At 39.3% G+C, this 27850-nt stretch overlaps 1 protein-coding gene across 2 annotated transcripts in view; it reads right to left on the reverse strand.

Moving 5' to 3' along the window:
- ABCB7 (ATP binding cassette subfamily B member 7) overlaps window positions 1-27850 on the reverse strand; it is a 65681-nt gene that overhangs the window by 19044 nt on the left and 18787 nt on the right. For both annotated transcript variants that reach the window (XM_037908160.2, XM_037908161.2), the window contains exons 2-8: window positions 21914-21991; window positions 18995-19081; window positions 13608-13727; window positions 3289-3421; window positions 2560-2828; window positions 1377-1465; window positions 1198-1285 (exon numbers count right to left, since the gene is read on the reverse strand). In XM_037908160.2, coding sequence (XP_037764088.1) covers window positions 1198-1285; window positions 1377-1465; window positions 2560-2828; window positions 3289-3421; window positions 13608-13727; window positions 18995-19081; window positions 21914-21991 — 864 coding nt within the window. The remainder of the gene's footprint in view (window positions 1-1197; window positions 1286-1376; window positions 1466-2559; window positions 2829-3288; window positions 3422-13607; window positions 13728-18994; window positions 19082-21913; window positions 21992-27850) is intronic.

Genomic DNA, 27850 nt, shown 5'->3' on the forward strand with positions numbered 1-27850 from the left:
GTTTAAAATTTTGCAGAAATTGTCATTTTTGGCTCAAGCACTCACTACAGAAAGTTTCCCACTTGTCACTGAGGAATGGATTTGTCAATCCCTGCACACAGTTTTCACACTACCTAGTTGAGACCATTATCCATTTTAAGAGAACTATGTTTTTACAACATATTATTGGTCTAAATGTGTGACCATATGGCTTCATTTCACTTAGGCTGGAAGCGAACACCAAAAAACAACACACCTCCCCCAGGCCAGCTTTCTGCTTCTACAAATGCCCAAAGAAGCATTTCTTGCACATCAGTTTAGAAATTAGCTTGGGCATCCAGTTCTCAGACTGTGGTCCATGGACTACCAATAGTTTTCATGTCCCTTCATGGTAGTCTTCCTGCAGCATAACACATTTGAGGTCCATGCATTGGGGGATGATGACAGGAGATAATCCATGTGAGGAACTCTCTTTTACAAAAGTGCTCCCACAGACAGGAAAAATTGGAGAACAGCTGGAATAAGTTATTCACCAGACTATCATTCTTTAGATACTGTTTTAACCGCAACAAAAGGGCAACAAAAATTATTAGGGGGCTGGGGCACATGATTTATGAGGAGAAGCTGAGGGAACTGGGATTATTTAGTCTGCAGAAGAGAAGAATGAGGTGGGATTTGACAGCTGCTTTCAACTACCTGAAGGGGGGTTTCAAAGAGGATGGATCTAGACTGTTCTCAGTGGTAGCAGATGACAGAATAAGGAGTAATGGTCTCAAGTTGCAGTGGGGGAGGTTTAGGTTGGATATTAGGAAAAGCTTTTTCACTAGGAGGGTGGTGAAGCACTGGAATGGGTTACCTAGGGAGTGATGGAATCTCCTTTCTTTGAGGTTTTTAAGGTCAGGCTTGACAAAGCCCTGGCTGGGATGATTTAGTTGGGGATTGGTCCTGCTTTGAGCAGGGGGTTGGACTAGATGACATCCTGAGGTCCCTTCCAACCCTGATATTCTATGATTCTATCAGGAAATGGAGCTGGAGTTCCAAAAAGCGGAGGATATTGTAAACCAAAAAATGAAGGAGAATAGGGAACAGGGGTTGATACTAAAAGTTGCTCTCTCAAACTGAACACGCCTAAACTCACTTTGAATATATAGATGTTAGTGGGTAATTATACTGTATACCATAGTGTTAAAGATGGTAAAAAGAGATTTAATGTCTTACCTTCACAGTTTCATAATTTAACAGCGAGTCAATTGCAGCATTACCTGCATCATTATCTGCTTTGTTCATTTCTATTCTAAACTTAGTCCTGTAAAATAAAGGTTTTCACAGTCAAAGAGTATTGGTTGCAGTGAGAAGAATAATCTTTAAATCCTGATCTGTTTTGAGGAATGTCTTACCTCCACTGTGTAACTCCTATCGTGAATGCTGTATATGCACCGAGTGTCCCCAGGGCTACAAATGCAAATGGTGCACCGCATTTATAATACTGGAGGGGAAAAAATGCTAATCGTCAGTACAACTTAGGACACCAATATTATTTTAAAAGTATCACAGCATCCAAAAGTTGGGTAGGTCCCTCCCAAAATAGATTAAAAAAGACATGGCCCTTGCCCTGAACAGTTTATAAATTAATATCAGGCTTGATCTAACCAGGGTAACAGGAAGGGAGTTGGCAAAGGAAGGACAGAGGTAACATCAATAAGATAATGAAACAACTCAGCAAGGGCTAGTGCACAAAATGGTAAGGAAGGGCTTTTAAAACTTTTTGTATTAATAGAATAAAGTAAGTGTCTTAGTTTGCAAATTTCTTGAAGGCTTTGCAAAAAAGGTGAGTCTTGACTGACAGAGTAGTGGCCTTGGAAGGATGTTCCCACTGTAACCCACTCTTAGTATGCATAGCTTTTGGAGACAGTGTGAGAGAAAGGCTATAGAAGGCTGCGAGAGACGCAGATGAATGGGGTATCAAGGCTGGTGTCTCTGGCAGGGTGGATATAATCAAATGATAGCAAGACAAAAATTCACAACTTTCTAGGCTGAAACATTTAATCAAATTATTTAAACAAAAATGTTTGTAAGGTGTAGAATCAAATATTCATGTAATAATCCAAGATAAGGGACAACACAAACAAAAAAAATACTACTGAAGACAAAGGGCTAAAAATTAAATTGAAAACTCATAGCTTTTTTCCTATATTCATCCAGTTTGTTTACTTTACGCATTTGACATAAATTTATTTATAGTCATTTTGCCCTTTTGACTTGGTGGGTTTTTCCATACAACAGGAGAGACAAAAAACATTTTTTAAAAAACCATATAAATGTGACTAAAAACTACAAATTAGAAGAGTATTCAGAGGCATGTATTGTTCCTAAAGTTAGCTTAAAACAAACAAGTTTAAAATGACTAAGCTTAAAACTGATAGTGTGCTCTCCTTTAAGTTTTCAGTACAGCTACCTTGCAAATGCTGTGTTTATTTAGTAAGTTTTGTTGCAAAACACTTAAACGTTCGATATTATTTCCAAAAAGTGAGACATGATCCTTCCAATTTACAGGATGCCTCATGAAAAAGTAACACTTACCAGAATTCCACTCACAAGTGCCATTTCAAACACAGTGGGTCCCAGATTAAATACTAAAGCACTCAGCACAAAGCTGATGCCCCTTGTTCCCCTGTCAATAGCTTTTGACAGAGCTCCTGTTTGTCTGTCCAGGTGGAAACCCAAATCCAAGTTATGCAGATGGAGAAAGACATTCTTTGCTATCCTTCTGATAGAATTTTGGGCCACTTTCCCAAATACTGCATTTCTAGCTTCATTAAATAAGGCAGCCCCAGCTCTTGACACACCATCTGAAGAAGGATAATAAAAGAACATTTTTAAAGTCACTTATTTTACTCAACTCCAAAACTGCCTTGATAAAGAAATATGACAGAAGATGTTGTTCCTCCCCTATATACGACAGCTTTCATGCAAAGGGTAAATCATAGCATTTATTGCTCCAAGATTTCATGTGCTTTTGGGGTTTATTCATTTTTAATGTGGCTGTTGTTTGTATAAATGTACTGGGGTGGGTCAACTTGTTAAAGGAGGATTCATTATTGGAAATAATTTCTATAAGCACCATTTTTTTCAGAACTGGGGTAACAGAACTAAGGCCACAGAAGGCTGGATATCAACAAAAGTAGGAAAATATAATATTAGAATAACCATCTCCAATGCTTCGCAGCTAAAAAGGTCATGAGCTCTAATATTCCAAAACCTTACTGAAGAAAGTCAACACCTGTCGACAGATTAAGGAATCACACTTACAGCCAATCAGAACAGCTGTTGCCATGGTTGCAACTGTATGTGGTGCATCACTCAGGTTCAGCATGTTTCCAGACATCTGGTTGAGGTTGTCTACTGCATATTTAAACATGAAGGGAACCACTATATTCATGCCCTAAAAGCATAAAAACAGCAATTACCTAGGATGTGCTAAAATGTTTATTTATAAAGTATACATATTTCCCTTGAATTAACTACAACTATTGCATTTGGTTATTAACCACTTAGTGCCAGTAGGATGGCTCTCCTGGTTTCAAAAATAATATTCTCCGCATTAGGAAGTTTGACCTTCCAAGACAGAAGGATTACTTTATGCTTCCCACTGGCTCCTTTTAAATATCAGTTTTCATCCTAACTAAATGGTTTACTGTAAAAACACTTGAATTCATTATGAAGACTCATTCAAACAATGGCAAACAGAGACTATAAAGTATCAAGACTGCACAGTGGAGGGATAGCTCAGTGGTTTGAGCATTAGCCTGCTAAACCCAGGGTTGTGAGTTCAATCCTTGAGGGGGCCATTTAGGGATCTGGGGCAAAAATAAAATAAAATAAGGGATGGTACTTGGTCTGGTCCTGCTTTGAGCAGGGGGTTGGACTAGATGACCTCATGAGGTCACTTCCAACCCTGATATGCTACAAATACTGAAAGGTGACACAGTGGAAATGGTCAGTGGAAAGAGCTACTGATAAAAAAAATAGTTAACTCTGGACCAGTTTCTGAGAGATGTTAAACACCTGAAATTCCCACTGACTTCAAACAAAGTTGAGAGGTCGGCCCTTTGTTTTGTCCAACAGTAATATTACTTCTTGTTTATATAGTGCTCTCAATTTTCAAGGTGATTTCAAAGTTTAATCTTTTTACCGAGGTTAATCTAATGATTCTCCACAGTAATGCAATGTAGTTCCCTTACAATCTACAAATGCATTACGTAACATGTCACTGTCGTGAAATATTCAAATCATAGCATATATGGTATGCTACTAAATATTCTGTAAGAGGGGGAAAACAATGGAATTTCCTGTACATATAAGAAAGAAAAAGGCTGGTTAAGTTGATAAAAGGATTTATCTTCAGAATTTTCACTTGCATACATTAAGAGATAAAACATGCGAAGATTCTGTAAGGCTTAAGAAAACAAATATCCCAAATCTTGTTAATGTTCCATTATTATACCATTCATTTATACCAACGATAAAGACATTACTGTCAACAGCCTTAATTTTATCTCCGACTGATAAAATTATTCAGGGATTTAAACTGCTTTTAACAATGAAGGTTTCAAACTAAGATATATGAGTTTCTTAGCAACTGAACAGATGCCTTACGACTCAATATCTTTAACACACGCCAGATGTTAAAATACCTTTACAATGAACTGACTTTGCATAGATGCTTTGCAACTAGAAAAAAAAGGCAATGAAAAACAAATTAATCTTACAGGTAGATCACCTATCAACTTTCAGTGTATGTTATATAGTTTGTATCAGGAGAGGTGATAGGTAAATAAAGCAGACCAGCCCCTCTTCAGTTACAAAAACTCCAGCTCTCCACTCCAAATGCGTAGTACTGTAACAGCATCTGGAGGCCTTAATCCTGATTGGGCTCCATTGTGTTAGGGACTGTACAGACTAACCAGACATCCAAGCAATGAACACTAAAGTTTTCAGTAAAAAGGGATAAATTCGCACTGCAGCAAAAGTTTAAGAATAGGTTTTTACAACACACACTAAAAACATCTGATGTTGCAAAAGTTTACAATGATAAAAATTGTTAGCAAAGGGGACGATAGAAGTCTGTCCACTGGAAGAAAAATGGAGTTTTGAAGGTGCCAGTTTTTGATAGGATTCAAGGAAAATTATTTCAAGGGATTTCGTATGGGTTATTATTTTTACTTCTAAAAAAGGAACCATAATTTGCTTAAATCTTAACTGTTAAAAAAAACCCAAAATACAGCATGAAATAGATAATCCAGAAAAGAGAATATCTAGATGCTTTTTATTGGTTAGCTCATAGCAAATTCTGACAGAAGGCCCAATCCTTAATTCCTTGCTCATGATAAGCTTCTTACTCCTAGTGAGGAGTGCAGGACTGGGCACCAAATCAGCAACTCTCACTCCCTTTCCAATGCATCATCAAGAAACTACAACCTATCCTAAAGGACGACCCATCACTCTCACAGATCTTGGGAGACATGCCAGTCCTTGCTTACAGACAGCCCCCCCCAACCTGAACCACACACCACACAACAGAACCACTAACCCAGGAACCTATCCTTGCAACAAAGCCCATTGCCAACTGTGTCCACATATCCAATCAGGGGACACTATCAGAGGCTCGTTCACCGGCACATCTACCAATGTGATATATGCCAACATGTGCCAGCAATGCCCCTCTGCCATGTGCATTAGTCAAACTGGACAGTCTCTACGTAAAAGAATAAATGGACACAAATCAGACATCAAGAATTATAACATTCAAAAACCAGTTGGAGAACACTTCACTCTCTGGTCACTCGATTACAGACCTAAAAGTTGCAATTCTTCAACAAAAAAACGTCAAAAACAGATTCCAGTGAGAGACTGCTGAATTGGAATTAATTTGCAAACTGGATACAATTAACTTAGGCTTGAATAGAGACTGGGAGTGAATGGGTCATTACACAAAGTAAAACTATTTCCCCATATTTATTCCCCACCCCCCAACGTTCCTCAGAAGTTCTTGTCAACTGCTGGAAATGGCCCACCTTGATTATCACTACAAAAGGTCCCCCCGTCCCCTCTCCCGCTGGTAACAGCTCACCTGAAGTGATCACTCTGGTTACAGTGTGTGTGGTAACACCCATTATTTCATGTTCTCTATGTATATAAATCTCCCCACTGTATTTTCCACTGAATGCATCCGATGAAGTGAGCTGTAGCTCACGAAAGCTTATGCTTAAATAAATTGTTAGTCTCTAAAATGCCACAAGCACTCCTTTTCTTTTTGCGAATACTGACTAACACAGCTGCTACTCTGAAACCTCTCCCTTTCCAATAGTTTGCAATTGTGGAATTTTTCATAGTAATAAAGATGCAAACCTCAACTTGTATGCAAAAAGCCAACAATATCTCCCAAATGGCTATAGTGACTGACCTCTCCAGTAGCTGGCAGAGAAAGAATAAACAGGTCATTGTAGTTAAGATAAACTTCAGATGCACTAAAAAAACAAACAAAAACCCAACAACCCTGAAGAACTGGGGATGTGTTAAAGATTTTTGAAGCTTTAAAGTAGAAATATAGTTTTGGAATCCAAATTTCCACACATACCCTTCAGACAAACAGAAAAATATTGTCACTCCCTTTGGAGTTACTTGTCTTGAAACTCAATTTTCTGTAGTATTTAGTTTTTAATAAGGCACAGTATTATACCATCTGTGTAACAGTGATGACCACCACTGTAAAATGCAGGTTTTCCTGGGAGACCCTATTCAGTAAAAATGAAAAAAAATTGTAATGTAGATTGCCCTGATTTGCTGCAGATTCTTACAAATCCCTCTGCAAGGATTTTACTTTTCCATGGGCTACACTGTATGATGTTTTAAAGTACACTTAAAACAATCTCTGCAGTTCTATTTCTAACTAAAACAGTTTATTCCTTATACTGCAGTTCTCAACTTGCACCTGTCAACAGATTAGTATACAATTTTGCATTCTTTCACACTAATGTACAGTGATTCAACCCAAAAGACTGTTTTAATAAAATGTAAAGGTGTGCCTCAGGTTACCATTGTTCTGACTCCCTGAGGGTGAAACTTGAAGAATAAGGCAGCATGGTATTGCATTTCATTCATAATCAACTCAGTCTATATTCACATCACCTTATTTGGGTTTTTTTGTTTTGTTTTAGATCAAGACATTTGTTAATCTCACTGGGGAGAGAGAGAGAGAAAGAAAAGACTCTTTTCTCAGTGTGGTAAGCCAACATGAGATCATGTTCACATAGCGGGAACTAAATTTCAATCTCTTACATTCTAGACAAACTTATCTACTTCTTTAGTAGCCTAGATTTGCTGGCACAGAATTCAAAAGCTCTAAGTGAATCTGGATATTCTGTACCAAAGAAGCCATCTATACCAGATAAACAGATGAGTTAATCTTTATATGTTCTCTGAACTTTTGCATTGCTACAAGTACCAATGCCCCCTATGGGATCGATCCCTCAGGAAAAAAACTGAAGAGTCTTCCTACAGAATTCTTTTCTTGCATAACTTTCAAATAGTATATTCTTTAGAAATATCTCTTTTTAAAGAGATTGGTTGTTAATTTTATTTTTATAATGCAAAATGTACACACTTCAAGCTTTCACACAATGGTAAAACTAGTGAGAATAATTCTTATTAAAGGATTCAACCCAAGCAGTCATAGAAATCTGTATATTTTTACCACACAAATTTTGAAATAAAAGCTGTGGTCCAAATTCACTGATGATGTAAACAGGTATAGCTTCAATAAAGTCACCCCTTTTTATACTGCTGCTTAATTTGAGCCTGTAAGAATTGTACAATTAAGCACAAGTTTCAGGGTAGCAGTTAATACTCAACTACAAAATTATAAATAAGGTTTAAATGTTTTAAAAATAAGATTGTATTACTTTAAAGGCAACACAGCACCATCTACAGAACAGAAAAGCATACAAAAGAGGTTTTGCGGCACTAACATAAATAAATCCAAATTACTTCCTCCTATCCAGTCCCCAGTGCATCCTGTCTTCTCTTTTGATCTTAGATTGTAAGCTCTTTAGGGCAGAAACAGTCACATTTGTGTCTTGTGCATTCCACTGTTCTTTTCTTAATAGATGATGATGATGATGGGAGAACAACTGAGATCAAGTAACGTGATAAAAACGGTCCAAGGTTAACTCTTCTTTCACATATAAGTCTATGTAACCTAAATAACTGTTTGAACATTGTGTCTAACTTGAAACTTCGATCTAGTTATAAATTAGCTTTAGAGCTGTCTGCAATACCAAAGGGGTCTGTACTATTTGTATATAAAAAGCATAGCATAGGATACACCATGCCAGATAGGGACCAGTCAAGTCTGGTACCCAGGAAATTTAAAACACAGTCAGTGTAGTGGTCAAGTGGCAGCACAAAGCGCTATGTGCAGATGAGTGAGCTTTGATCCCCTATCTCTCGACCAGCTTGAAGACCCTCCTTTCCCCCACTTCTGCACTTCAGTGACAACTCCGCTGGTGGTCACAAGGAGCAGAAACAGCACCAACCCTTGTAGAGGAACAGTTGCTGTGATACAGTGCTGCAAGATAGATTTAGAAACAGGGGAGGAGGAGGAGGAGAAATTATGGGCTTCTTGAAGCTGAGGGCTTTGAAACTTCCCCTTTCCACAGCAGGGGACAGGGAATTAATGTTGAAATATATTTCACTTCAGACTTCTCAAAAAACAAACGATCTCTGAAGAAAGAGGTTAATGAGACCACCTGACTCCAGGTAACAAAAGCAGGTGCTCAGATACTACCATAATGGGGACCATATACAAACCTGATTTATGAGGTAGATATAAGTAACATGCATTGTAAGTTCCATCAGCATGCAACACCTGTTCCTTGCCCTTTTAGCCAAACCATTTCCCCCCAAACATAGAAAATTAACAGTCAGTAGAAATACAGATAGTGTGAAAGATTTCTCCAGCTCATGAATAATGCATATTGAGTCCATGAGCAAGAGGCCAAAAAATTGCAGATCTGACAGAGATGACAGGATTCTTGTCAAATCCATGAGTTTAATCTGGTTCCTAAGGATACTTAATGCATCTGAGATGGAGAAGGAAGGAGGAGGAGGAAAAGGAAAGTGAAGGAGCCAAAATAAACACACAAAGCAACAGAAGATAGAACTGGGAGAGGGAATGTGCAGGAATTAATGCCGGACCACATAAAACCTTGCGCAAGTTATCCAGTGTATCTAAAATTTATTTATTAGGGAAACTCCCCCCTCTCCCTGTTCCACCTGACACTCTGAGTTTAGATGTTTTAAAGATTCAGAATGTAAAACATATCAAAGGACTACATAACAATACTTCTGAAAAAAGGCCTTATTAGCTTCAGAGCAGATCTTTGCCTGTCAGCCCCTTTTAGTCCTCCAATCATGAAGAACTGAACAAATAATTATTTTTATAGGAGCATATAATATAAGCCTTTAAAATCAAGAAATGTGAAGAGAGAAAAGAACCAAAAACAAGATCATTTTTCCAGTGACAAGCAATCCAGTCCTGAAATAGGGACAGAGATAGGCTGTAACTGTAGGCTCTTCAGTAGCCACAATGCAACCTTGTCTACTTAGTTTTGTGGCTCAGTTGCACTGAACTTGAACATTTCAAAAGGAACAAAATTGGGAAAACCCACAACTCTCCCTGCCTTCCCATTCCAAACAACTGGCCTTTACAAAATACCCATTCTAAGGATACACGTTCTCTGGAAGCAAACAAGTTTATAGTGGACAAAGTGAACCAGGTCTGCACTTAACATAATGGGAATCAGATACATCAGAGTTCTTACGCTAATAGAGTTTTGTAACAATATGCACGTTAATCTCTGATCAAACAGATTATAAAGTACAAGTAAGCGATCACATGAACAAACAGGACAAAGGGCTCCAAGACAGTCTAATGCAGAGGTTGCACAAATGTCTTTTTCCCCCCCTATATAAGGTTCAGGGAGGTTACAGATTAATCAAATACAAATTGATTTATTTTTTGGAGGAAAAGGTGGAGGGATTTAATAGTGCTGGGGGAAAAGGCAGAAGCTAAGAAAGCTAGTACTACCTGAGACATCACAGTGAGAGTCTATGCAGGAGCTAGTTTTGGTAGAGACAGAATATGGCAACTAGGATGAGTATTAAGAACAAGAGAAATTGTCCATGGAGTCTTAAGATGGTCCACCCACAATAAATATTCTGTTCTCATAAGACAACCTGAACTGGGAACCAGTGAAACTAGATAACTAGCTCCACGGGTGACCACAAAGTATTGCAAGAGTCTGCATGAAATAAGAAAAAACAACAAAACAAAACAAAAAAACAAATCTCAACTGGTGACTCCACACTAAAAAAACCTGCTATGAGACTTCTGTGACTGAGAATGAGAACAGCATAGTATTTTGCCCCGTTGGTGCCACAATGAAAGAATAGCCTTGGAAGCATTTGTTAATTTGAGATTTTTCTTTCTACTCAGAAGCCACTCATTCTGGGAGAAGGTAGTTGCTTGTCATTGCCACTGGCTGTTTTATTTGATCTCAGATTGTGAGTAAGACAATATTCATGGAATGATTAAGGAAAAAGAATCCCAACTTATTAGGATCTCTTAGTTGAGCTGAGGTAAATACTGGGCACTTTTGTAAACCGTGCATGTTGCTGTTTATGCAATACGGGCATAAACAGATGCATGCATGAACTTAACAAGAAGGGTGCATAATACTCAACTACTGGTGGCAGGGCATCCTGAGCATCAATTCATCTCACTGCATACAAGAAACTATCTGGAACACCTCAAGCTGAAAAGCCCCTTTTAGAAGCGGTATACCACGCTGCCATATAGGGGATCAGACTTAGGGCTTGTCTACACTATGCAGCTTTTACCGTGTGTGAACACTCTCTCCCGTTATTTTGTTGACACTTTTGCTGACAAAATACTTCCAGCCCGGTAAGCGATGTTAGCTTTGTCGGTAGGAGAGCGCTCCTGCAGACAAAGCCACGTTCACACTGCCACTTGTATCAACAAAACTTCTGTCTTTCATGAGGGTGGGGCTTTTTAAAGTACCCATGAAAGACAAAAGTTTTGTCGACAACGTTGCAGTGCAGACAAGCCCTTAGGAGTGTCACACTGTACTATGCAATGTGCAGGAGGTCAGACTAGATGATCCCTTCTAGGCTTAAAGTCTATGAGATGTACTGCCCTTGGAGCTGGAAATACTTCAGATTACCTTCAAGCAGCCCACTTCCGGCTTGAATTTGAAGCACTATTATTAACAGGTTTTAAAAGGAGTCACAGCCAGCATTCCTCAGACATAGGGAGAGCCATCATGCCAGATATGTAAAGGGTAGGGAGGGGGATTCAGAATAACCCCCTAAACAAAAACAAAGAACATGTATGCCAGGTAAGTACCACTATGTGGCCTACTCTCTTGTTCCACCTGCAGCATATCATGCCATCTGCTACGAGGATCTGTATTTTTAGCAGGTTGTGAACACAGTTTACCAAAGTTCAAAGCACAGTTTCAATACTGTTGCATGTTATGCACTGGCATCCAAAAAAGGGGTGGAGGGGTCTCAGCTATACATGTATGCCATACTCTGCACACAGTCAGCTGTGTTATCAGTAACTTCCTGCACAACAACTGGAAAACAGAACATCTATTGTAGAAAACATCATGCTGCCATTTGAGAGAAAAAGTAATCAAGATCACTGGTAAGACAAAGAGCTGCAGGCCAAGATATTGCCTCTTCGCTCCAGCTCAATTAAACAAACAGATTTCTCTTCCAAGTACTCTCCTTTTATCACCTCTATGCTTCAAGTTTGTTTCTTCTACCCTTCTTTCATGTTGCTGAATGCTGATAAGATAATACTTAATTTAGCCAGTTTTAGCACTGAAGCTCAGTTTCTTAGTAAGAGCTTGTCTTGATGGGGAAATTGATTGGAATAACTCCCCGCATGGATACTCTTATTCTAGAACAGCTGTTGCAGAATAGCTTATTCCGGTCAATTTTCCTTGTTGACTAGCCCTGAAACAGAGACTTTCTGCACAGCAAAACCTTTTCTTTCTTTATTTCCATTTGCTAGAATTTAGCTTATCCCAGCTGCAGCCTAATTTTAGCCTTATGTATGGTAAATAATTGTCCACAGACGGTAGGTAGCTAGTTAGAGCCACTAGTTTCACTGAAAAGATTAGAATTTGCTTCCCAACCCCTAGCAGTCACAGGAGGTTTATCTTTTTCTATGGCAAGAGAATCTATATATGGAGAGAATTAGCATGTGTTCCTCTGCCTTATTCCTACAAAACTACTGCCAATTTAGGACTGTACCCTCCACCAATCTGGTGGATATTTATTGTGAGGATGCTTCAAAGTCTCAAAAAGCCTAGAAGTGGGTAAACACAAATTTACTATGGTCTAGCACTCAAATGATTCCTTCAAAAAAAGAAGTAAAATAAAGGTGAAATCACTACCTTTGCCTTGTAATAGGCCTGAATGTTTTTTCTTTTACTTTTAAACTAATTTTTATGAGGGACAATACTATGATCAGCAAGAATATAGCAATATAGTCTAATACAAAGTGAAGCAAATTCAACAGCATCAACCTTCTGGGGGCTACAGCAAAGTCTTATGCCCCACCGACCCCCGCAGCAAGACAACAGGGAAGAACTGGGTCTGCAAGTGTCCTTCCTACCAGTTTAGGAGGAGCTGCCTCAGGACACTAGGATGCCACCACTTCTCTCTACTGCATGGCTGAGCTAAGCCAACAACTTTCTAGTGGCGGTGAATAAAAAGTCGCACCTGACAGATACTGCACCATGCAATCATTGCCCAAGGCTTTTCTTTTGTAGCTTTCAGCCACATGACTGAAGAATTGCAATCCTCCTACTATCTGCATTTCCATATCATTAGCCCAGGGCCCAACTTGCAAGGATTAAGGGAAAATTCCATGTTCTTTATGAAGCCAGTTCAAAATTACTCAATTGCCATATTCAATTCTACATTTTGTGACCATCAAGTGCTATGCCAGCTCCCTGCCCCTCAAAGGCTTGTATTCTCCCAACGCCACCAATCTGTTTCAACCCAATCACGTACCACACCTTGCTTCTCTTCCTTGCTGCCTCAACTTCCCTGCCTCTCTCTTTATCCTCTGTCTCCCCACACTCCTTCACCCCTTTCACTATGTGTGATTCTTTTCTTATCACCCCTTCCCGCACTTACAAACACTCTATCATAATTTAACTGATTAAGCAGTGAGAAAATTGTGGAATCAACTAACCTGATCAATCCAAATCATGTGTTTGATCTCAACTAGTTCCTCCCAACCTCATGCCCTGGCCAGCCCTTGGGCCCAAATTTTTTTTTTATCTGTATATTATAAGCACCTCAACAAATAGAAACAGTATACCTGTGCTGTATGCGATGTACACCTATGCATTGTATGACAAATACTAAATTGCAGGTCTACTTGCAAAAGTAACAGCAACATTAATGCTTCCAGACTGCAATGAGCTACAGCAACAGCCATCACAATTCAGAGAAGTAACATTTCTTACCTTTGCACCTGCCAAAAATCCTAGAGAGATGGCAACTCTGGCTCGTAGGTCTGGTCTGTCTTTGGGCCATACATAAGACATCATTGCCCTGATAATCTTCCCAGCATCTATCTCTTTCAACTATTGAGAAAAACACATACATCATAATAGAAGAGATACAAAAATACATTTCAAAATACACTATTTAATAAACAGAATGAAAGAAGCAAAACATAAACTCAGAATAAAAGTTACATTCACTAACCAAGGCGAGTTTTATTCAAATTACCTGAAAAAACTATTCAGGAGTTTCAATACATTAGGAAATCAAGAATTTTTCTTTTAAAAGTTGTCCTGAAGGTAATAAAATCTACAAAACTATAAAAACAAGATGGTGGACACAGTACTGAGAAAAAGAAGTACAATCTATAGGTTCACAAACCAGTTATTTCACCTAAAACACCCCAATTTTAACCCCAAAAAGTATTCTCTTCCAGTCATGAATCCTCCACTTGTAGAGTATGCATTTAAATACCAGGGCTAAAAAACAGCATTATTAAATGCATGACAGAATTGTGTTTTAACCTAAAAATCTTATCTATATGATACAGGAGGAAAATGATTTCTATACTCAAATATATGAGAGTTAGAAACTGTAGAATGACATAAAAATGTAATGCCATTTAGGAAAACATTTAGACTTTTCCATAGGAAACAAGAGTTGTTGCCTCAGCAAATGATGGGGTAGAAGTATGTCACTGGAGTTAAAATGCATCTTATTGGTTTGCCATTGTTTTTGTAGCTCTCCTTGTCAGAAGCTTCTGTACTATAACAACATAAGGGGCTAGTCAATGAAATTGAAAGGTGGCAAATTCAAAACTGACAAAAGGAAACACTTTTTCACTCAATGTCTGAACAGACCATGGAACTCAGTGACACATTTGTTGTTGAGGGCAAGACTTTTGCAAGATTCAAAGAGGGACTGGACTCATATACAGATAAGAATAATCAGAGTTCAGTTAATGCTAAAATTAAAGCTTTGGAAGGGATCTAAACTCTCATTTTAGGGTTTAAAACAATCTATTAGGGTTTAGGATAAAACCTACATGAGGGGTAGACTATACCACATGTTTACTGGGGAGAAGGGGAAGGTATTTTAACTGCCTCTGAAGTAGCTGTACTGGTCACTGTCAGAGGATAATGGGTTAGGCAAACAATGTTTCTGACAGAATATAGCAATTCATATGTTCCTATTTTTGTGACTATTGTCTTATGTAATTGTTATATAATAATTCTGATAAATGTAAGTGAATGCAACACTTGCACTTAGTGACAAATGTCCAGTGTGTAACTGTATATTCCCTATCATTTTATTTGTATGAATGGTTTTACTTTTATTTGATAATGGAAAAAAATACAAACGTTTTAACATAAAGCGTCCGAGGGTGTGACAGCACGTGAAGTATTAAGTATTTCCCAAAGTCTAGGGGCTAATTTATATAGCACCAGAAACTTATAAGGGACTGGTACAATAAGTGAACTGTGCTGAATTCGCACATTCTCCAAAGAGCTTAAAGTGTAACTACTCTAACAGGTACAATACAGAGAAGAGTGATGGTTAATTATCGCTCTAATGCTTCATGGAACAAGTGGCTTTTTCAAGACTTTTGAATGCAGTGTGGGGGCTTGGCACATATTTCCTGGGAGACGGTTCCAAGTACCCAGGAACAGCATGAAAGAGAAAACAAAATCAGGAGTGCAGTGAGACAAAAGGGATCAAGGCAAGAGAAAGGTCTGCATGGACTATAGAAAACATGTAAGTTAAGTGCATCATTAGATATAAAAAAATAAATGCAAGTTTCTAAGATTCAGTTTCTGAGCATACAGGAACTCAAATGCATCTGAAATTAAGTATTTCTGCTAGATGTTCAAAATTTTTAAACATTCATATTTTAAACTAAAATAATGGTAAGCAAATGTAATTTAGGTGCATTACCATAAACTGAAATGTTTCAAGTATTTAATCATTTAACAAGCTTCATGTCACTTATCCCTCTTTACAGAATAGTGACAAGGATTCTTGCTCTGCCTACCTAAAAAAGTGTTTATTTTCTTTTAGGATATTCTACAGTGTACACTGGCATTCTTTCAATTGGTACACACTGAAGTTATGGCTAAGAGCAAAAAACCAACCAAACAAAATCCCAAAAATGTTCTAGTTGGGTTAATTGTGTGTAAAATGTCACCACTTCATTTAAGAGTGGTCTCTGCAGTTGGGTAATCATGCATTATGAGGTCATTTAGCTATACATGACTACAGTTTAGTTTAAACAGTACTGTAAAGTTTTTGCTGATCTTTTATTTTATATCCTCCCCCTCCAACCCTGAAGCTCCCTTTTAAGCCAAGGACAAATCCAACATTCAGATGACAGCACACATCTTTCTGAATATAGCCAAGACGTTTTTATAGTGAGATAGTTTAGTGGATAAAGCAGAAACCTTTTTTCTTGAATTCCAAAGAAGTCTACTTGCTGTACAAAAATCATATAAAAATGTGTGCCTCAGTTCAGACTCTAATGTAACATACAGTACTACACTGACAACCAACAACTCCTCCTCCGTCAGTGCTGGACACCCAGGGTTAATCTTGAAAGACAGAAAGGTTATCTAAAGCTGAAGGGAAGCCAGCCTAGCAAGTAAACTAAATTACCTATCACCTCTGTGTGGGTTAATCTTTCCATTTCAGGCTACATTTGTTGGGAAAAGTTTATTTGCCCTTTTCTGGATGAATTTTTATTAAACAGAACAGCCATGAAAATAGATGGATTTTACAATATAATTCTGTATTTCCCACACTGCAGCATACCTTATGTATTCCCCCTTACATCAATTTCATGGGAAAGACATACATTAGATTTAAAATTCACTGTGAAAGCCAAGTTTGAATCAGAGGGAAAAGGTAGGGGTTTTTTTTTGTTAAGAGAAACGAGTGCTGAAGCAACCTGGAGAAACCAATATCAAACTTAAGCCTATAATTTAACAGAAAAATCCAGCTCTCTTTATGTTTTGAGTCTCAGCTTCAATGGCGATCAGAATAGAAAAGTTAATAAGATACACTGACAACTGCTGACAGTACATACAGTACCTGAGCAATATAAGTACCTTCTACACAGCCTTTAACAAGTGGATATATTGACAATTCATGAATCAGTAGAGGATGCAAACCAACATATTTCTGCCTATCCCTTTCTACACAGAAGAGAGGAGATATTTGCAGCAGCACATGCATGAATCCTACCCTTTGTAGCGAAGGATATGAATAAATAGTCTTGTATTTCAATCTGAAAAGATTATTTTTTTTTTTTTAGCACCATTAATGGGTTGGAAGGAACAAACTGGTGCCATGTTAATAGGTAACCTACTAGAGTGACTGGAGTGGTTCTAATTATATGTTGCTATCGGCTAGTCAGACTTTGTACAGGAAAGCTATTAGAGAGAAAAAAAATGAGAAGGAAATATAAAGGCTGCAAACAAGGAATTCAATTTGGCTCCTTGAGGGCTCTGAATGGTTACAAAACGAAAACAGTCTATTCAGAATAGAGTGAGAAGGCAGCAAGTGATTTGCAGTGGCCTTGCAAAGGATCAAGAAAAAAAAATTATCAAAGGATGCACCGAATATGCATTACATCAAAGTTCAACATAAAATGATCGTAGATATAATTATATATGTATAGAAACATGAATCTGAATGCAGAAGATATACAAGTCACAAGATTAGGAATATTTTTTAAAAAATTAAGTCTGTTAAAGGTGACCTGTAAAGGAAGAAAGGGATTGTGTATATCATTGATGCCAAAGGGCTTTCTCTGAGTATTGCCCATGCCATCTTTTTGGAAGGAGAACTTGCTATTGTCTCCCATGGTCTTCCAGTCTCTGCTGTGTCCCCTTGATAGTGTAGACTTCAATCACTAGGCCATTAACGAGTGCTAATAGTATAACATGTTTTGGTACATAATCTCATAGGATGCCCAGCAAAGGGAAAACATATACACCAGACATGTCAACATGCTTATTATTATAGGAAGGGGCTGATAGTGCCACCTGTTAAGGTTGCCTGACACTTCCCATTATGAGACCCTGTTTTCAGTTCCTTCAACTTTACTGAATGTTAACCATTTGGGCTGAAATTATACATACTGGTGTCTGCCTCTGGCTGAATTTTGGGGTAAATTTCAGTCAAAGCTCTTCAGCAGTTTCTAAGAATGAAGCTTGGGAAAAATATATTGTTTTGTCCATGTTAAAAGTACCTATTTTTTTTTTTTTTAAACAACTCTAGTATCCCCATGCTTTGGGTTGGAACTGGTGGCTGGAATGCCTTTGTGATGTGCCTTTTGCTTGTCCCTGGAAAAATCTGCCCAAATTTGGTGAAGCTATAAACCTCTAAAAATCAAATCAAATCACAGTTTGCACATGCTCTGTAGAGACTTCTTAAACTTTAACAGTTACAATTTCTTAGGAGTCCATCCTGGCTAAGTATTGCTGAGCCTCTCACAACCTCTCGTGCTGATCAGACTGGGCATGAGCCATGCTCTCACAGTAACTGAGGCTGCTCTAGCCCAGGGCTAAAGGGGTGAAGACAGACTTTCCCTATAATGGCTGCTCCAGGATGGGGTGGGGCCAGGCTCTGGAACTAAGAGCAGGGAGCTGTCTGTTCTGTCAATGACTACTGTTATCCCCTCTGTACCCTGGCAGCATAGAGGAAGAAGCAATCTGACTCAAAAAGCAAACTGAAATAAACAGAAATTATACACAAAGAACCAATGTTAAATGAATATTCAAGTTGCAATGGGAAAAATTAGAAAGTGTCAGAATTAAGGTTGCCTGTGAAACATTTAATTAAAGGGATAATGACTTTATAAACTAACAAGTTTTTTTTATTTTCTATTGCTGCAGTGAGTGCAGGCAGAGTGAGTGATGCACTGACTTGTACTGACAAGCAAATTCCTTCTACACCAAATGTCAAGTCCTAGAAATGCCACCGACAAGCAGGAATAAGAGAACATATTAAAGTATAATGGAACATATCTGTCATGAAAAGTCTAAAATACCTGAAGCTAATTTCAAGTCAACATCTGTGACACTTTGGTGACTATTTATTTATAGAAAGCCAGAGAATTTGTGGGAAAATAAACAGATAAAATCATTACCAGTGTTGGGTAATTTAAAATCTACTAATCCAAGGTTCACAACTAACAGTATTTATTAGACAACAGTCTAAAAACTAAACTAAGCAGTCATCTGTGTGAAACATTTGCTGTTTTCAACTGTTAAATGTTTGAAAACGCTAAACATGATTGATACAGCATCTTGAACAGAGTTTGAGTAATATTGTCTAATCAAGCTTTTACCCCTTGCTTTGGATCGGTGTGGAGTCCTCCACCTGCATGACCATGCCAACATGTTCTCTTATCTATCAGTGGCCTCCTCTGGAAATTCTGTGTAAAAAAATAAATATCCATTATACAAATACTACAAGAATCATGGACTTAAAAAACCAATGAACAAAACTTAAATTCTGAATTAAAGTGACAATCAGAATAGCGCTGAAGATCTAGTAGCTCAGGGCCATCACCCAGAGGAATGGAGGTTATGCCTCAAGAACAGTACCTTGCGGGGTAACAGTTACGTGTCAAAATACCTTAGAGCAGAAACTGTCTCTAAGAGTTACAGAAAGATCTCTAAATCCTTCAAGTACACATCTACTCTGAAAAATGACTATGTAAAAATGGCACCTTCTTTTTCAACAGACCTGCTTCCTGTGCACATGGAGCATGCTACCTGCTGATCTTAGAGACAAAGGTATGTTTTTAATGCTTTTATTTCCTGTCGACCTTGCCAAGATCTTGTATACACATAAAGCTTGCCAGGTTTAACTAAGGTCTACTTTAAAAAAGGAAGGTTTAACTAAACCAATGCAAAAACCTATGTGGACACATAAGTCAGGCGTACACTGAAATATCAATTTAGTTCAGTAAGCAACTGATTCAAGATAAGCTAAATTAATAAAAGGCAGGCGTAGACCAAATTAAGTAGACTCTTTAACCCAGTGGTGGGCAACTTGCGGCTTGCATGCAGCCTGTCAGGGTAATCTACTGGCGGGCCGCAAGACAGTTTGTTTACATCGACTGTTCGCAGGCATGGCTGCCTGCAGCTCCTAGTGGCCGTGGTCCGGACAGCGGTCCCCACCCCACCCAGCTGAAGTGGCCACGGTCTGTGGCCCCTGGCAGCTGGAGCTGCTGGCCCCAGGTGTCCCCCCCAACACCCTCGAGCATGAGCCCCCCCACCAAGTGCCCTCCACATTTAAACAGGTATTTTTAGTATGTCATGGACAGGTCACGGGCTGTGAATTTTTGTTTATTGCCTGTTACCTGTCCATGACTTTTACTAAAAATACCCGTGATTAAATCATAGCCTTAATTATAAACAGGTTATAAGTCTCAATGGTCATTGTTTAATTACATCATAAATTAAATATATGAATTGCAATTTACTTGTGTCCGATTAAGTCATCCAAATGTCATCTCATTTATTTTTTTAGCTATACATACCTTCCCTTGATGGGTAAGAAAATGCATTTTTACAAAGCCGCTGTTCAAGCACAACTGCACTTTCAATAAAGTGCTTAAAACCACTGCATTAGACTAGAATGCTATGATCAATTTGGCAAGTATCATAATAATGACACTTAGAGCTTTACAAATGCTTCCAAGTACTGTGCAAAGCATTAATCCACACCACCTCTTTGAGGTAGGATATTACTACTATTCCCACTTTGAAGACAGGAAAACTGAGTAGAGAGGTTAAATTACCTGCATAAGGCCAGGGAGGGAGGAGGGAGGGAGGAGGAAGAGAGACTGAACTGGAGATCAGTAACTCCTGAATTCTACTCTAATAGACCTTGCTTATTAAAAAACAAAATCTACAGTAAAACACAGTTAATTTTGCAATCTTATCAAGCACTTGAAAGTGACTAAATGCTAAATTTAAAGTTGTCCATGAAATCTTAATTCTGTCCCTTTGTGTGTCCAATCTCTGCACTGAATGAGCAGGGTTCCTGTGGGGAAAAAAACAGTATATGATCATGTAATTAAAAACTATATTGTAATCCATATGTACAAGGGGGCATAATTATGATTGCATGGGCAACTCCAAGTGGTATTTCCTAACCAATGAGTGAGTGGATTTGCAACCTAAATAATGGTCTTTTAATACATTTCCTAGATGTTTAAAAAAAGATAAAAACAATGTTACATACCACTATAATAATCTCCCCATCATGCATCATCAAGAATCCTGAGACTGCAGCATGGCAGCACAGACTTCTACCACAGTGGTTCTCAAACTTTTGTACTGGTGACCCCTTTCACCTAACAAGCCTCTGAGTGCGACACCCCTTATAAATCAAAAACACTTTTTTATATATTTAACACATTATAAATTCTGGAGGCAAAGTGGTGTTTGGGGTGGAGGCTGACAGCTCGCGACTTCCCCCCGCCCCCCTGTAATAACCTAACCCGACCCCCATTTTGAGAACCTCTGTTCTACCACTTCAGTTACATGGCCCATATGATGCTCCCAAAAAGGGGGATAGGAAGCAGGGGCCATGTGCCAGGTCTGAGAAGTGCAGGTTGAGGCAGCCCGGCCTGGTCCAGTCCCTTCCTGCTTCCAGACATTGCCAGTATAGTGTGTTCTGTGCTGCAGTGGTAGTGTGAACCTATTTTTTTTTTTTAAATCGTGTTCAGTTATTTTAACATACTACCAAAATTTTCCTGATGAATACACGTGGGAAACAGGAAATGATGATTTAACAGTTAATAATTCAGCTAAACTGAATGGAATTCCATAGGACAAACAAGTCACTTTGCTAACCAAGTGATTTCTCCTTAACTTTGAAGGCCTGCTGAAAACAAGAGAGGTAGAGCTTCTAAATAGATAGATTAGATAGATAGAAGCAAGAATCTTTTACAATGGAAAAAGTTAGGCAACCTAAATATTAAGGGACGCTACCAGGCAATATTATAAAATCTCATATATAATGTATATGGGAGGTAACATCATCTAATATATTAGAATTCAGGAGTCCCTGACTCACAATTCCATCTCTGTCACTCACATAACTTGCCAATTATCTAGTAGTACTTAGAAATCATAAAAAGGGAAAATTATATAAAGGATGTAAAATACGCAGCATAAATTGGAAGATGCTCCAAGGGATAGAATTTTCCCCCCCTGAGAGAGTAGAAGGAGTTAAGACTGCTTAATCCTACCTTTGCAGCATCTAATAATTGTCTTGAATAACCACTCCCCAAACTCTGCCATGTAGCTTGTCTGAATCTCTGTGGAATCTGCAGGAAAGAAGAAGAAGAAGAAGAAAAAAAAGAGGATTGAGTAATTAACAGTGTATACTTCATGTTCAGAGAATATTTCACCTACTTGGTGTAAACATGCATAACATGGGAACTAAACAAAGGGAGTGGTTGACAAGTGATCAAAGAAAAAATAAGACGACAACAACTGGTGGGGAGCAGGTGCAAAATAAATTGCTTCCAACTATTAAAAATGCAAAACAACAAACCTTTCCCCCATCTCCACCCACGCTCTCACTAGGCTTCCTATCCTTTGTTCCTTGAAAGCCCTTAAGTCCTTCTTCTCTTCTCATTCTGTTTTGTCCTCAGAGGGCCTTTGCATTCTTTTCAAATATCCCCTTTTGTTCTGTTTTATTGAGAAAACCTGGATTTGTGCTGGAAATGGCCCACTTTGATTTTCATGCAGGTTGTAAGGAGAGTGGTCACTTTGGATAGGCTATTACCAGCAGGAGAGAGAGTTTGTGTGTGTGGTTTTTGGAGGGGGGTGAGGGGGTGAGAGAACCTGGATTTCTGCAGGAAATGGCCCACCTTGATTATCATATGCATTGTGAAGACAGTGGTCACTTTGGATGGGTTATTACCAGCAAGAGAGTGAGTTTGTTTGTGGGAGGGCGGAGGGTGAGAAAACCTGGATTTATGCTGGAAATGGCCCAACCTGATGATCACTTTAGATAAGCTATTACCAGCAGGAGAGTGGGGTGGGAGGAGGTATTGTTTCATGGTGTCTGTGTATATAATGTCTTCTGCGATTTCCACAGTATGCATCCGATGAAGTGAGCTGTAGCTCACGAAAGCTCATGCTCAAATAAATTGGTTAGTCTCTAAGGTGCCACAAGTCCTCCTTTTCTTTTTGCGAATACAGACTAACACGGCTGTTACTCTGAAACCTATTCTTATCCTTGTTGCCCTCCCTGTTTTCATTCCCTCTTACCTCAAATACTACGCTTGTACATTCGACCAAAAGGCTACAACTCTGCCTGGGAACTGCTGCCACTGCTATGAATCTGAACTTGACTGGGTTGCAAGTTTTTTCAGAAGGGATATAAAAAACACCATATTCATAAATACAGGACTCTGCATGGACATAACATAGGTTACTAGCAGATGCTGTTACAGAAACTGGAACACTGTATTCTAAGTACTGTAGGACACAGATCTTGTCTGCCTACCCTTCTGAAGTTCCTACAACCCTTTGGATGCTACCGAAATAGTAACTAACAGCCTTATACCTGGATGGCCGTTTTCATTACACTCTTCCTTTCAATAAGGATGGTGAGCTATGTCCTCCCAAGCAACAGCAGACAGGGGGCACTCAGTGTGCTTCCATAACGTAACTGATATATTTCAGCCAGGAAGCACGTTCTCTACCCCCAATGGTTGTTTCTGAAATCAGTCCTGATACTCCTAAAGCACGTGGCTAGTATTCCACCATAAACCCGTGTTCCACAGCTCTCTTGCGATACTAGCTGCACAGCATGCACAATATAAATCAATACTGTACTTACAGCAGAATAGCAAAAGGGCAGCTCATTGGCTCAAGGCAAAGAACAAACGTCAAGAAAATGAACTCTTAAGAAAAACATTTTTAACCTTAACAAATAGCAGCATGGCCTTGTATATATTTTCTACACATTGCTTTAAACCTTCTTTTTGCACTTGTCCTAAGTCACATAGTACATTACAAATTGCTGATGAAATACAACCAAGTGAAATTAACTTCTTCACCATATAATACTTGCCCATTTTAACACATCTTATTGTATTATATCCTACATATAGAATGGGATGAAGTATTTTTGGGATTAAACATTCTGTTAATTACTTTTAAAGATGCATCACACACTTATGGCACTTAATGTAGCAAATGGCTTTCCAGTTATACATGCCATTCATATAAGCCAATGTGATCCATTCCAGCACCACACCTCAGCAGACAAAAGTAAAACACGGTTTTCTTTAAATCTCTATGAGAAGATCCTGTTTGCATCCTAAAGGTTTACTGGAACGTTGACACCAAGCAGTTTGTCTCAGATTTATGCTGTAGTGCTTATGAAAGGTGTCAGCATGACATCCATATTTCTACCATCAGAGTCTTGACCAAATGACGAAGACACTCTGGTCTTTAAGCATAACAGTTTTTGCAAACAATTTTCCAACTATTGCTTAGCATGATGGGTGGGCAAGGCACTCTCCATATAAAATAATAAGAAATAAGAAAGGGTAAAAGGGTAAAATTTTCTAAAACATGTAAGTCCTAATGACTTTTTATAGAACTTAAGGTAAAATGACTTAGGGTAAGCTTTGCAAAAGTGCTTCAGTGACTTAGAAGCCTACATTTCTGCCCAGAACAGCTTTCAGTCTTAACAGTCAATTTTTCAAGGAGTTCCCTGCAGTATCCACCACACCCTCCAGCCAACCTTTATAAAGCAGTACACAGTTGTGTGCACATCATTTGCAGAGACAAGCTAACAAATCTGATGTGCCAGTGGTCTAATGTGGTACTGGAAATCCTAAGCACCCAGTCATACAGGTCAACATTTTCAAAAATGAGTGCCTAAAGTTAAACTCCTAAATAAGTGGTCTGATTTTCAGAAGTGCTGAGCTCCTCCCTCGCAACTGCTACTAACATCAACATTCACATCACATTTTTCATTTTATGTTTCAAATAGAAAGTAAGATCACAGAAGTTGGCGGGGAGGGGAGCAGCGGTAGCCCTCAAGGCAGTAATAGTATCTGTAACTAGTTTTAACTCTCGTTTTAAACTAAGAGATTGCAAGTTGACACAGTCTCTTTAAATAAGCATATAACAAGCCAAATCATGTCAAATACTCAAACCTTTTGTTGCCTATACAACTGTGTTTGAAATCCATGCTCTGATCTAAAAAACAAAACAAAACAAAAAAATCCTGTCCATGGTGGTCATGGTAACAGCACTAGAAATTTGTTACCAACAACTTTGTTTAATCATGGTCATAGATAGCATAATTCTGATCCCACTGAGAACAAAGCCTTTGGAAGGTCCGATCTCAGTTGCAACACTGTAAGGTCCTCATATGATTAAGCAACTGTTTGGTCTTGCCAACGAAGATGAACCTTATCACCGTAGATGTGTTTTTGCTGTGCAACTGAAATGTGTTACTGCTACAGCTGCAGGAGAAAAACCCTCAAATCTTGGCAGACATTTGATAATCCTTTAGCTTCATAATAAACTCTTTACAGAGACAGCCATCCTTCACAGAGAACTCCCTCCAAGTAGCTCCCTTCTGTTTATATCGACAAGAACTCAAGCACTTCCACAGACCAACTGAGGAAGCATGGCATGGGAACAGAAGCAATTTCAATGGTAACGAGGTGTCAAACCATTTAGGGCTTTATAAATTGATTCCAACATCTTGAATTCCACCAGGTGGTCCACAGAAGAAAGAGCAGACCCTATTGCACTGATGTGATATGCTCTCTGCCTCAAACAGGCCATGGATGGCATTCTGCACTAGCTTGAGTTTCCAAGTGGTCTCTGTGCATAGCCACATGTAGAGAGCATTACAGCAATCTCATCTAACTGTGGCAGAAGCTGGAATAAGAGTACAGATGCCTACATTAAAAAAAAATAAAAAAAAAATCATTCGTGGAAACAGCCACTACCTGGGTATCCAGCAGCAGACCAGGATTTAACACCACCCCTCACTTGCATACTTATGCTACAAATGGCAGCTGAACTCCCTAATTCAGGTGCAGTGATTAAATTAGGACAGCACTCATGACTGCTTACCCAAATCTGTTAACACTGCCCTCTTGTTTGGATTAAACCAATGTTTCTCAAATGTGGCCACCAGGGGCTTTTCGTGCGTCCACGACACTCTCCTGGTGATGGGCAGGGGAAGGGTGAGCAAAGCACTGGCCCCTTCCCCTCCCTCCTTGTTGCTCCTGGACGCACCACCCTGCCACTGCCTCTGGAAAGAGGTGGGGCACAACGCTGCAGGAGCAAAGTGAGTTCTTGACCCACCTTGGGGGGGAGGGGTTTGGGTGGCAGGCTCCAGCGGCAGGACTTCAGGAACCTGGCCATGCGGCCCGGGGCTCTGACCGCAGGGCAGCAGGTATTGACACGCCCCCCGCCTCTGGCCACGCAGCCCTGGCCTCCAGCCTCCGGACCCTGGTTCCAGCTTCATGGCAGCAGGCGTTGGGTCCTGGCTCCAGTCCTGGGCTCTGGGTGCGCAGTGGCAGGCACTGGCCACAGGAACTGACTCCTAGCCCCAGTCACATGGCAGGAGGCTCCAAGCTACCCTTGGGGCTGAGGAACAATTGCCCACTGTAAAAAGAACAGGAGTACTTGTGGCACCTTAGAGACTAACAAATTTATTAGAGCATAAGTTTTCGTGGGCTACAGCCCACTTCATCAGATGCACAGAATGGAACATATAGTAAGAAGATATAGATATATACATGCAGAGAACATGAAAAGGTGGAAGTAGCCATACCAACTGTAAGAGGCTAATTAATTAAGATGAGCTATTATCAGCAGGAAAAAAAAAGTTTTGTAGTGATAATCAAGATGGCCCATTTAGACAGTTGACAAGAAGCTGTGAGGATACTTATCATGGGGAAACAGATTCAATATGTGTAATGACCCAGCCACGCCCAGTCTCTATTCAAACCCAAGTTAATGGTATCTAGTTTGCATATTAATTCAAGCTCAGCAGTTTCTCGTTGGAGTCTGTTTTTGAAGCTTTTCTGGTGCAAAATTGCCACCTTTAAGTCTGTTACTGAGTGGCCAGAGAGGCTGAAGTGTTCTCCTACTGGTTTTTGAATGTTATGATTCCTGATGTCAGATTTGTGTCCATTTATTCTTTTGCGTAGAGACGGCCAATGTACATGGCAGAGGGGCATTGCTGGCACATGATGGCATATATCACATTGGTAGATGTGCAGGTGAACAAGCTCCTGATGGTGTGGCTAATGTGATTAGGTCCTATGATGGTGTCACTTGAATAAATATGTGGACAGAGTTGGCATCGGGCTTTGTTGCAAGGATAGGTTCCTGGGGTTACTGTTTTTGTTGTGTGGTGTGTGGTTGCTGGAGAGTATTTGCTTCAGGTTGGGGGGCTGTCTGTAAGCGAGGACTGGTCTGTCTCCCAAGATCTGTGAGAGTGAGGGATCATTTTTCAGGATAGGTTGTAGATCTGTGATGATACGCCGGAGAGGATTTAGTTGGGGGCTGAAGGTGACAGCTAGTAGCGTTCTGTTATTTTCTTTGTTAGGCCTGTCCTGTAGTAGGTGACTTCTGGGTATTCTTCTGGCTTTGTCAATCTGTTTTTTCACTTCAGCAGGTGGGTATTGTAGTTTTAAGAATGTTTGATACAGATCTTGTAGGTGTTTGGTTCCGTCTGAGGGAGTGGGCTGTAGCCCACGAAAGCTTATGATCAAATAAATTGGTTAGTCTCTAAGGTGCCACTAGTACTCCTGTTCTTTTTGCGGATACAGACTAACACGGCTGCTACTCTGAAAATTGCCCACTGTGGGTTCTCTCAAATACTTAAGACTGGAACCTCTCAAAAGCAATGCTATAAACTCCTGTTTAGGTCTGCAAGAAGCATGTAAATTAACATTTGGAGTGATCAAGCATATGAACACTAAATATTAAATCCACAATATTTTTGCTCAGTGTGTGTTCATGGGAGTAGAGGGTTGTGGAGCTATAATAACCTATGGGGGAAAAAAAGAATTCACAGCCACCATGCTGAGAAAGAGCTAGATTGTGTATACAGTGCAGTAAATGTGCATGGTATTTTACAGACAAATAAATCTCGTTCCTATTCCAAAACAACATTTATAATCCAAGCA

Source organism: Chelonia mydas, chromosome 9, assembly GCF_015237465.2.
Source record: "Chelonia mydas isolate rCheMyd1 chromosome 9, rCheMyd1.pri.v2, whole genome shotgun sequence".
Lineage (NCBI taxonomy): Eukaryota > Metazoa > Chordata > Testudines > Cheloniidae > Chelonia > Chelonia mydas.